The 11,584-nt window shown below is 34.1% G+C and overlaps 1 protein-coding gene across 1 annotated transcript; it reads right to left on the reverse strand.

Annotated features, from left to right (window-relative positions):
- Positions 1 to 3,437: 3,437 nt before the first annotated feature.
- On the reverse strand, positions 3,438 to 11,584 carry LOC108753542 (facilitated trehalose transporter Tret1-2 homolog). The gene is made up of 6 exons (XM_018495206.1): positions 11,267 to 11,584; positions 7,904 to 7,987; positions 5,468 to 5,815; positions 5,041 to 5,198; positions 4,367 to 4,819; positions 3,438 to 4,046 (listed from the first exon to the last, which is right to left on the reverse strand). The coding sequence occupies exons 2-6, from the start codon at positions 7,958 to 7,960 to the stop codon at positions 3,467 to 3,469; spliced, it is 1,596 nt and encodes a 531-aa protein (XP_018350708.1). The 5' UTR covers positions 7,961 to 7,987; positions 11,267 to 11,584; the 3' UTR covers positions 3,438 to 3,466.

Raw genomic sequence — 11,584 nt, forward strand, 5'->3', positions numbered from 1 at the left:
TCGCGTTGGTTAATGTAACGAGTAATAATAAAATTCTCTCACAATCGCGAGTCTCAAATATGGACCACAATGAATAATAACAATAAAAATTGCGAATACAAATAATAATAGTTGCGTTAAATAAGTCTCAATTGCAATTATAGATCTAACAATGAAACAGTGGCGTATCATCAGTTTTGTAGTTGAGTAAATGTAGCAATAAAGAAAGGCGCAATTCGTTTATTATGATAGGGAACTAGATATCAGTGCAAATATTGATAAAAAATATAATGTAGACAATGCTCAATTGATTGCATTTACTGAACTAGATCGTTTTGCATTAGTTAGCCGGACGTCTTCCATTTTCAATAGTAGTCTTAACTTAAAATTTTAATGCATACTCTCTGCGTTAACGCTACTCTATTTTAATAAACCCTGATACAAAAGGTACACTTAACTAAAATTACTTTTTCACATTTAACTAAATTCACTTACATTACTCTCTATATAATTTATGTTAATTATTTTATTTTAATAATAAAACTTATTCTATTTTTAATATATCTTTAATTATCATTAAATTCAATTTCACAAGTTTAATATTATTTATAAAATTAATAACCTCTTATTATAAAAATTTTAAATCTTATAAATTTAAAATAAACCTACAATTATTTAACATCTAAGTACACATTCCTGTACACTTACTTTGTTACGACTTCTTCCAACTATTATTTTATGAAAATGACGGGCAATTTGTATATATTTCATCTATGTTTACATGAAAAGATTTTCCTTCGGATTATTTTATATACTTTTTTCCCACGTTTTTAACTCGGGGAATCGAAATTCAGGTCGAACGTTCGCGGAAATTTGGCGATTTGGTTTATCATACGAAAAAGCGTAAGATTGATGTGTAAAGGAAAAATGCCGAAAGTATGAATGTTTAATTATCAATATCTTAACGTTGTAAATATATCGAAGGGAACCGAATTAACCCCCTCCCGACTACTCTGTACAACAGAGCGGTGCGATGAGGAAGAGAATCGAATATTTAGCTATTTTCTTAAAGATTTGTAGTAAAGAGCATAAACTGCCTGACTGTAATTGTATGTCGATTGAGAAAGTATAGTTGTAAATGTAAAATATGTAACGGCCGATCGAGGAATTGAATCGGATTATGTCGGAACATTTTATTTTTAAATATTTCACATGCTTTTTATGCTCCCCATTTTATAACATTTTGATTGTTGCAGTAATCTGCGTACTACATTACATACACACTATCGTGACTACATTTTCTTGAAAATCATGGCATTTGGATATTAAAAAGAAATTTGGAAATGATTGACAGGAATCGTTGCGTAAATAATATACAGATATAACACAAAACTCTTTATTATAATAAAGCGCTTATATGTTTTGACCTCTCTTTTTCTCTCAGTTTTGAGCTCTCTTTAGTTCATCAATCAGCTTTGTATTGCAAGATTTATTTAAGATTTTTATTTCATTTTTTAGTATGAAATGTATAATCCATATTTAAAAAATCCATATTAAATAAATACATATAACAAAATCACTTAATTTGTAATCGTCAAACGCCATAATTTTTAAGAAAATATAAGTATCCTGCGTAACATCAATCAGTATCTCAAGGAGAATATTCATCGCGGTAATTGTCTCATTATTTTTGTACTTAAAATTCCCTACAATTTTTGCATTTAATAGATTGTAAATATGACTTTTAAGCGACAGTATATACATACTGACGATCTTAAATGCTAAATGTGATCGATATTATATAGAAAATCATGTAATTCATCGATAAGAAGACGTCGTAGTTTTACTGTATATATAAATTTGAATTATTGCTTGCGCGTGATAATTACGTGGTTAATGAAATTGTTGATACTGAGAAATCACGATCTCCGATTTGTACATGATTTTGTACTTGTGACTGTTTTATAAAAACAGAAATACGAGAAGAAAAATTGAACACGTCGTGCGTTATTATCAGACGCATGAAACTCCACATCACTATAATATGTACATATAATAATCGAGAAAATTATTTTTTCTATACCCCTTTCTTTCATACAATTTCACAGAATATACGTGGGCAGTTTAATAAGTCATTGACTTATTAAAAGGAGATGTTGAAAAATAAGTCGAATTTTAGTAAAAAGAAAGTTTAAGAAAATCACTAGCTTGTAGCGCCCTCGTAATGCCATTACATTTTAAGGGGTTCTACCAATATATGTATCTGTATCACGAACATTTGTAATCAATATACGTCATTACGTTTTATTTTCACACATTGTTGCTCAGTATTGTATTGAAAGACTTTGTCCCTGAAATGGATTTACTTCTCACACACTTTTTACTCACAATTCTTCAAAGTCTTCAATCAATCTAGAAATTTGAAGCGTGGAAAGAAAATTATTACTTGCACAGAGCCATTCTCAGTACTATGTATACTCGCTTTATTTTCAGAATATCGAATCTTTAATTCATATCAATAAAATTTCGTTAAAAATTCTGTAATTTTACTTAAGACTCCTGAGTTACCACGGCTATATTGAATTGTGATTATCAAAAGTGAGAAATAATACGTTAATTTTTATTATGTGTCATTTGTAAATAAAGACAATTTGGATAAAACAAAATGATGAGAGCGCTTTAAAACAATTATAAAAATCGGACTATTATTTGTTTTCTAATATGAAGAAATGGCTTGTGGGAAAGAAATTTTCAACTGATGAAATCATTGCCGAAACAATACTTGTTTTGAAGACTTGGATAAATCATACTATATGGAAGGGATAAAAATATTTGACCATCGCTGGATTAAATGTATAAGCTTAAAAGGAGATTATGTTGAAAAATTAAAAAGATTTTTTTAAAATAATTAAATCTTTATTTTTGCACGGATTTATTGAATCCACGGATTTATCAGCCCTCGTATATATACGTGGTTAATATTAAACTATATATTAAAATTTATTTAATTAATATTTATTATTTGGCAAAAGTATATACATTTTTAATCTGTACAAAAAAATTTGCATTATTAAAAAAAAACAGTGCTGACAAAATTATACAAATAGAGTGAAAATGTTTGAAAAATTACAATCATTTATATAAAATGTAAAGTATATACATACATATATCTATATACATATATAATTATATACAATTGTGTACAATTATATACAAAATTATTATAAAAATATACCAGATAAGTAATTTTAATCTTCGAAAGTTTCCAGGAATGTTCGTAATACTGAAGGAACATTGGCAACAACAGATAAAATGTCATTTATACTAATGACTGATCAACTTTCAGCTTATCAATTGTATAAAATAAATAAATAATTATCCTAGACATAATTTAAATAACGCTCTAGACACAATATATAAAATTGCATGTAGGAATTAGTTTTTAATAAAAATTCTTCGGAATTTCTCGTATCAAACGCGCACGTGATCAAGCGCGATGCCGATTACGATTCGTTGATTCGCGAGACAATTTCTTCTCGGAAACTTCGATATCTTTCTTCAGTTTCTCCGGAGAGAGTTCCAGGCAGAAGTTGTCGTAGACATACGTGTTCGCCGCGATATTTGATTGCTTTTCTTCCGAGATCGACGTGAATCGCTGAAGGGTGATGTCCTTCGGTTGGGACCAGACGTTGGAGAAGATCTTGCCGGCATATATCGAACTGTCGTCATTCGACCTGCTGGAAAACTTCATCTCGATATCGTCAAGGCTGCGTCCCCGCGTTTCCGGCAGTATCGTTAGAGCGAAGATCGCGCCCAGCACGCCGGCCACACCGAATATCCACATAGTGAACTCCAGACCGACAATAGTCTTCAAATCCGGATATGTCTTGATTGTTGCGAACGTTAATATCTGCACGATGCTGGTTGTGAAACCTCCAAGACTGCCTCTAAATCTCAACGGGTACAATTCCGAGGTCATGACCCACGGTAACGTGAGGAAGCCGATCATGGACGTGCCCACGTGGATCCCGATGCAAAGTAGTGGCATCCACGATGGAAGTTCGAACCTGACAAAGGAAATTGTATTATTTCTAAGAATCGCTTCGATCAGGAACGAATAAGAAAAAACGAAGGACTTCGAAGATATTTAAATTAAAAGTATATTATAATATTACACACAATTGTCTGTATTTACATTGAAGATGACCCAATTAGGGGAACCAAACAGTTGTAATAGATTGCAATTATTAATTTGTTATTTATATTTAAGCATTAATTAAAGATCTTGCTTTGCTCGTAATCCTTTTTATTCTTTTTAAATTCTTTTTATTCATCGTTTCTCGTTATACGAGAACTTGTAAAACTCGAAGGAGTTTGAAATGTAAACCTGAAACAAAGGGCGACTCCCACGGCGGCGATAGCCATTCCAAAACCGCTGAAGAAGGCCAGGATCTTCCTGCCGAAGCTGTTGGCCAGTCCAGCGCCGAGGATTGACGCGAACAGCCTGATGACACCCATGCCGACGCTAGCCGCGTATTCATTCATATCTATGCCGATATCCTTGAGCACGTTCACAGCATAAAACAGGATCACGTAGATGCCGGACAGTTGTTGGAGCGCGAAAAAGATGAAGAGTATCACGAACGGTTTCCACACGTTGGGCTTGTGTAACGCCCGCAGTAGGCTCTCCTTTTTTTCCTTCCGCTTCGCGTTCGTCTCGCACAGTTCTTGATACTCTCTGTCGACGTCCAATCCGGATCCTCGCAGCCACAGAAGAGCCTCCTTGGCCTCATTCGTTCGACCCCTTGAAGCCAACCAGGCGGGAGTTTCCGGTATTATCCTACAATAAACGGAAATTCGTTTAATGTTTGGAAAATTGTCATTGAATTTTTATGGGGACATTTGAAATTTTATGATACGCGTGAATGGAATAAACGGACTTTCGCGACTTTTTATTTCACAATAATGAAATAAGGGCAAGTACGAGTAGCAATTTCTGCACAGTAATTCGTGCACCAAACATTCAATTATTTCTATTTGACAATTGCAAATCGATTATACCATATCAACGCAAGTGACAGAATCGCGGGTCCGATGCTGACAACGGCCGCTTTTTGCCACGTCGTGATGGTACCTAAGGTGTACACAATCAAGACACCTAGGGAGACTAGAACTGGTCCACAGCTCGCGAGCCACGCTCTTTGATTTGGCGCTGCCGCCTAGAAGAAAATCAGATATTTTCGTCTTCAGAATTTAATCCGCACACGAAATAAATAAAAAAAGAAGTATTATATAATATTATATATAATCATTCATTAATCATACTAATTAAAAATAATCGTATACACGTATACATTTGTTCAAATATTGATACACATCAAATATTGATTTACAACACACATTAATTTGTTCAAATATTGAATGAAAATGTCGCGACAGCTACATAATCGTGATAAAAATCTATCATTTGCGTCGCAAATGTACTTGCCTCGCTGACGTAGAGATAATACCCGTTGGCCATGCCAGTGCCGATACCGCTGATGAACCTGCCGACGTACAGCATTGATACATTTCTTGATAACGCAATCAGCAGCCAGCCAACGGTATGCGGTACCGTGGCCAGGGCGATCGCGGACTTGCGGCCGAAACATTCAGCGCAGATTCCGGCGACGAAGGCACCGAGAGGATTTGAGATTACACCGAGGGAAGCGATCCACGAAGCCTGTGACTGGTCCACGAAGTTTGTCTCGAGGAGTTTCGGTATCAGGATCGCGCTGTATCCCTGGGAGAGTCCCACGGAGATTTGGCCGGAGTGCGCGGCCAAACCCGCGAAGATCTGCAAATGCCAGGTTTTATTTCATGAAATTATTTATCGCACGTGCGCATAGATATTTTTATTAATTCTCAATTGATCAATTATGAAACTGCAGCCAAGTTGTCGATTTTGATAATTAAAGAAAAAGGGTTTCTAATATGAGATACGAGGATTTCCTTATATAAGATGGTATCTTATAATAGGAAACCAAGGGAAGAGGTTTCCCTTGAAAAGCTTTCTATTATACATAAAAGCTTTTACTATACACAAAAGTAGGAGCATAGCAAACTTCAACTTTTATTATAAATAGTAATTATATGAATTTATCGATGACTTTGTTATTTCAAAAAAATAATTCTAAGAATCAAATAATTCTAGGAATCAATTGCAATTAGCATATCAAACTTATATGCTATAAAATGAAACAGAAAATAAACAAAATTTATACGTCTTAATTTTCAGAAATTAAGTGTCTTGAGTACCTCATATATATTACGAGCCCCGATTTCACGATCATCAAACTTAATCTTTATAATTAAATAAATCATTATATCTAGTATTTTCCTATTAATACAACTTTATTCTATCACTGTATATGGAATTTATTATCAAATATTTATTTATTATATAATACTATAAACAAGATTTAAAGACTCACCTCAATAAAACTTGACAAGATTCAATTTTACAAATCTTTTTTTCGCAACGACTATACGCATAATCTAATAATAAAATTTTTACTAAATAAATTTCACCTTAGTGACAATAAGTTGATGAAACCAATCACTCACGCTTATTTTAGCAGAAATTCGGAAGTAGAAATTATATCTCATTAGAAGCCTATTTTGTAACAGGCGATTTCCTTTATCTTTCCTCTTTTAATTTAGAGAAATCCGGTATTTAAAAAGCCATTCGAGGAAGTCAATGAATTCCTTTTTTTATCTCGACACGTATGATAGACGATCCAGTATTTTCTGCATGTTCAACTGAAATAACGATAGTACCGAATAACAACGCGATGACTCAACACGAGCGTTATCACTTCACTTATAGTTAAAAAAAGGTCGGTACATTATGCATTGTTCGGAAGCACAAGATCGCTATCATAAACGTTGAGTAAATTATTCGTAACAATGTGTCTCCGCAGTTAGTTATTATTATTCGGATCGCGAGAAAGTGGTCGAAGGTCGCATCAAGGATTGCATGCGCTCGGGGCTATGAAACCCACATCGGTGTCCGATTTTACATGGAAATTCGCTCTCGAGTGTAACAATAGAGGCACGAGACTTAGGTAAATAATGCGCCACTCTAAAAGATAGATTCTCGTCGGATATACAAATAGAGCATATTTTAATGCAATCATAATAGCTTGAAAAAAGAGTGAAATAGAAGAGTAGCAAATAAGTAAAATAAAAAATAAAGAAATATTCAAATTTTTTTTTTTAGCGGCTATTAAAGACTATATTGAGTCTATTGTCGGTCTAACGTCTATTGTTGATCAACGTCAGACGGAAAATCGAAAGGATTGTTACGATGAAAGAGTGACATTATGATAGCTTCAAAAAATTCCCCGGCGTCGAAGGACGAGAATCCAGAAGGCCAATCGAGCCGCCTCCACGCTGTCGGTTTATCCATTTATTTATTTATTTATAAACGATCATCTTCCCTTCGGACGGCCTCGCTTAACGAGTCTTCTTCTGTACGTAATTGTTATTCGCACCAATTGCAATGTATCAAGCTGATCTACCTGTATCTTTTTATTTTTGCTTACTTACTATTATCATAATTTCTTACTTTATTCCCTCGATGTTAATTATTGCACAATAAAAGATTTTCGAACATTTCTTCGTTCTGTCTGGTTTCATGAGCAATTATTTCGTGCCTTTAGCGTAACATTCTCCGTGAAAAGGAGTCTCGGCCAAAAATTGTATCTGCTCGATTAAATAAATATCGCAACAAGGAATATTTTCACGTGCAAATACGACACTTAATTCGCTTCACGTCGTGAAATATCGAAATTACGTAATACGTCGTGCACTCCAAAGAATGCGGTATCGCACGTGCTTAATTGCGGCGCCGCTAATCGTAACGCTGGATTAAGTGACTTACACCATTCTTGTCGCCGGAATGAAGGATCTTCCACCAAAGCTTCATTCGAGTGACCATCGTACACCTCGAAGGGCAGTTGGATGACTGTAGAAAAATAGGACCCAGATGGATTAACAGCAGTAAATATTAGATTTATATAAATTTATTTACGTATATATAAATTCAGTTGTTAATTTTTGGACATATAAATTAAATTGATGATTATTATTATTATTATTATTAAATAAAAATAAATGATGTCATTACTTATTTAAGGATAAAGTCTAAACGATGTGCGATTAGAGCTCTTTATGTTACTTAAAAATCGGATCTCGTTGCGCGAATCTTTTCCGATTTCAAAGAAAAAAGTTCGATGTGCCGTTTGACGAGCCGCTTCTGATCTGTTCCTCGTTGTGAATAATGATATAACAATGATAACACGCGATCGCACTCGTGCAGAAAATTCCTCGAACACTCGGACTCGGAGATCTCGATCGCTACGATCTCGCGTAACTTTGATTCGCGATGAAAAGCGTTAACTCACCTCGACCATCAATCATTGTACACACAAGCGTAATTACTACAAAGGGAACTGCCGTTGTTGATAAAGGAAAAAAGAATTGAAGAAATATTTCAACGGATGCCATGCATTTCTCGAATTAATTGATTTTCTAACAGACACCGTTCATTACGATCTGCACGACTAGCTCTTGCATTATTCATTCATACCGCATTGACGTTTCATTAACACTTGCAGATAATCGATACGAGATAAGATACTTTTTAAATTTAATTTGTAATTCCATTTTGTAAAGTCTCTGCGTCGGTAGAAATTAATTGGAATAGATCTCAAGATCGAAGGAAATTTTAATTAAATTCTTAAATATACGTTACTTTTTAATTAAGTTGTTTCGCGGGTTATCTGTATCCATTTTTGGAATGCCGCGTTTCGTGAATGTTTGCAGTTCACTTTATCGGGGCGAGGAGCAGTCTGACACGTTATACACATTTTACATTAAGCTATTAGTGATATAAATCAGAAAATCAAAAGCTGAAATTGAAGAAATTGATCAATCATAGTCAATTATTCTTCTCATATTCGACTATGATTGGTCAATTTCTAGCTTCTGACTTCTGATTTATTACTAATGGCTTATTGTAGAATGTGTGTTGCTGTTTATTATATCGCGCGTGATTTCATGCGGCGCACAAATTGAATAATGATCGTGAAATTAAGCGGTCATTCGCGACGGTCCGTCACTCGAAATGCTTGAGGAACTGACAGCAACGTCACCTCGGGGTCTCGTGACAAGTCGTGACTCACGAGACCGGTCTGTTATCGCCGCTAGATCCTCAATCGGTTTCTCACGTTTAACTCAATTTAACCCATTAATGCGGCACGCGTGGATTAGAGTTCAAGATTTATCGTTTCCATCGCGCGTCCATTCATCATACCATGCCGCTTCGATGCCTACGATAAGATCGACGCCGATTAACACCGTTATAAATCTGTTTGCAAATGTCAGCTGTGCAGATTCTCATACGTTTTATACGCTATGAAAGACACGTCTCGGCCGTCATAAGATCTTATTAAGATCACGAGTGGATTAAGGATCTTGGTGTTCGCCCTTCCTGTTTGTTATCGCTCAACAAGTTATTACGCGCTTGCATTGACATAATTTTCATCAAGAAATACACACGCGGAGTATTTTATTTTTCAGATACTAAATACGAAGCACCGGTTGTGATCAAAGCTAGATCTTAGACTAATACATTATATATATGTGTGTGTGTGTGTGTGTGTGTGTGTGTGTGTATTTTAAATAAATTTATCAGAAATATGACTAGTACTTTCCAAAATTTTATTTTTATTTTTACTAATTCAAAAGTAATATTTTTTTTCACAATAAAATTATTTATATGTTTTAAGATGATTAGCATCAGATTATTAAGATCTAAGATTCCTGTAATCAATATTGATGTTATCAATATTATTAAATTGTTTAATTTGTGATTGTGCTATTCTAGTTCTGTTAGAATTGCGTTTCAAGACTAAAAATTAAATTCGACTTACAAAAATTAAATTCAGTTTACAGGGTATGTATAGTATATTTACAGGGTTATGTATAAATTCACACCGAATTATTTAAGCACTAAAGATCCAACTTGACAGTCTTGAGGTCTTTATTTCTTGTTTCTTGTTTATTAATTGAAATTTTATAAGCTGTTAATAAATTTATATTCAAATATAATCACATAATGAAAAGGATGAAGTACTCGGAAAATTACGAATTAATTGTAAGATTATACTGCATCATGATTTTCAGTCCGCGCGTCGTAACAGAATGCACTCTGCCTATCACGTTGCCGACCAATAAAATATCTACACAAAAATGATCGGAGAATAAAAAATACTAGGCAACATCTTGTCTGTCAAGAAAATTTGCAAAATGATATCGAATTAACATTCGCGATTGCGATGAATGCGTGCGGATGCAATTTGTAATTTATAATAATAATAATAATAATAATCTTATTGAAGTGCAAAATAAAAAAAAAATATGGATAAATGTACAGTATAAAATAAAACAAAGAAAAATACACTTCAAAATAAAAAACATTTTGCTATCATAATGCTATCATAATGCTATCTTGAACCCCCAAGCCTACAATTATAATTGAGAAACGAAGTAAATTATAGTTTTAAACGATCGGAAAAAAACCAATTTTTCTGTGGATTTTTCTGACAATTTGAAAAAAAGAGATTTTTTTTTTAAACTATAAGCAAAACAATAATAATAATATAATATAACAACAATAATAGTAATAAATTTAGAGGATAAAATAAAACTATTTCTGCTTCGAAAAAGCGAAACAATGACTCGAAAAGTCATGACATGAAAAATTGCCCGAAGAATTTCATTCGTGTGAACATGACATGCATCTTTATCTCTATGTTATTGCGATTAGGATTAGCTTGTATTGTTTTCGCAGCGATCGCAAGTGTTAACGAAATGCAGCGACTGCTGATGACAGATGTAACCCGATCGACACAAACACCTCGTAATTATTAAAGCAGAAAAGAGAATTCACTACGCGAGCAGCGAAAACAAGTAGAAAAAAATGTCATGAAAAGATATCGTGAGAAATTTTACGTTTGACGTCAGTGTGGTACTCGAAGTGACGCAGGTGAATTTTTTGTTTTCTTTTCAATTAAGTTTAATTAGTGGATTGTAATTATTTAACGCGTGTGCAAGTTTAATTAGATAGAAAATTTTGCTTGTGTTGTCTGACAAAACGCTCGATTAATTCAATTTAATTCAATTAGAGTGGCTAATTTGATGAAAAGCAATAATCAGAAGATAAATCATGAGATATAAGTACCTTGCAATTGTATCAGTTACTCTCTCGTCTGGATCAATGACAAGGATATTCCTCTCTAAAATCTTGCACAATCCTCGGGCCGTTCTGCTTCCATATCGGCATCAATGACAAACAGAACCGCTCCGTCTCTATTTTTCCTCAAGTCATCCCAAGAGGTCCGTCCTTCGGGATTTACTTGTTCGCGAAAAGCGCGAGCGTTTATGCGGATACGGATCATAAATTAGGAAGGACGCAAACGGAATGGAAATTTGCAAAAAGAGCCCGACGACAATTGCAAGCCAGATCTCTCATAACGTGAGAGGAAGTGACGAAGGAAGA

This window comes from Trachymyrmex septentrionalis, unplaced genomic scaffold, assembly GCF_001594115.1.
Source record: "Trachymyrmex septentrionalis isolate Tsep2-gDNA-1 unplaced genomic scaffold, Tsep1.0 scaffold7, whole genome shotgun sequence".
In the NCBI taxonomy this organism is placed as follows: domain Eukaryota; kingdom Metazoa; phylum Arthropoda; class Insecta; order Hymenoptera; family Formicidae; genus Trachymyrmex; species Trachymyrmex septentrionalis.

What these genes read in the sequence shown, in the direction of transcription:
- LOC108753542 (XM_018495206.1), bottom strand. Translation starts at nt 7,960, where the DNA reads ATGGTCACTCGAATGAAGCTTTGGTGGAAGATCCTTCATTCCGGCGAC. An exon ending in ATTCCGGCGACAAGAATGGT is followed by an intron (nt 5,816 to 7,903) that starts GTAAGTCACTTA and finishes TGGCATTTGCAG; the next exon opens with ATCTTCGCGGGTTTGGCCGC. An exon ending in ATTATCTCTACGTCAGCGAG is followed by an intron (nt 5,199 to 5,467) that starts GCAAGTACATTT and finishes ATTTTCTTCTAG; the next exon opens with GCGGCAGCGCCAAATCAAAG.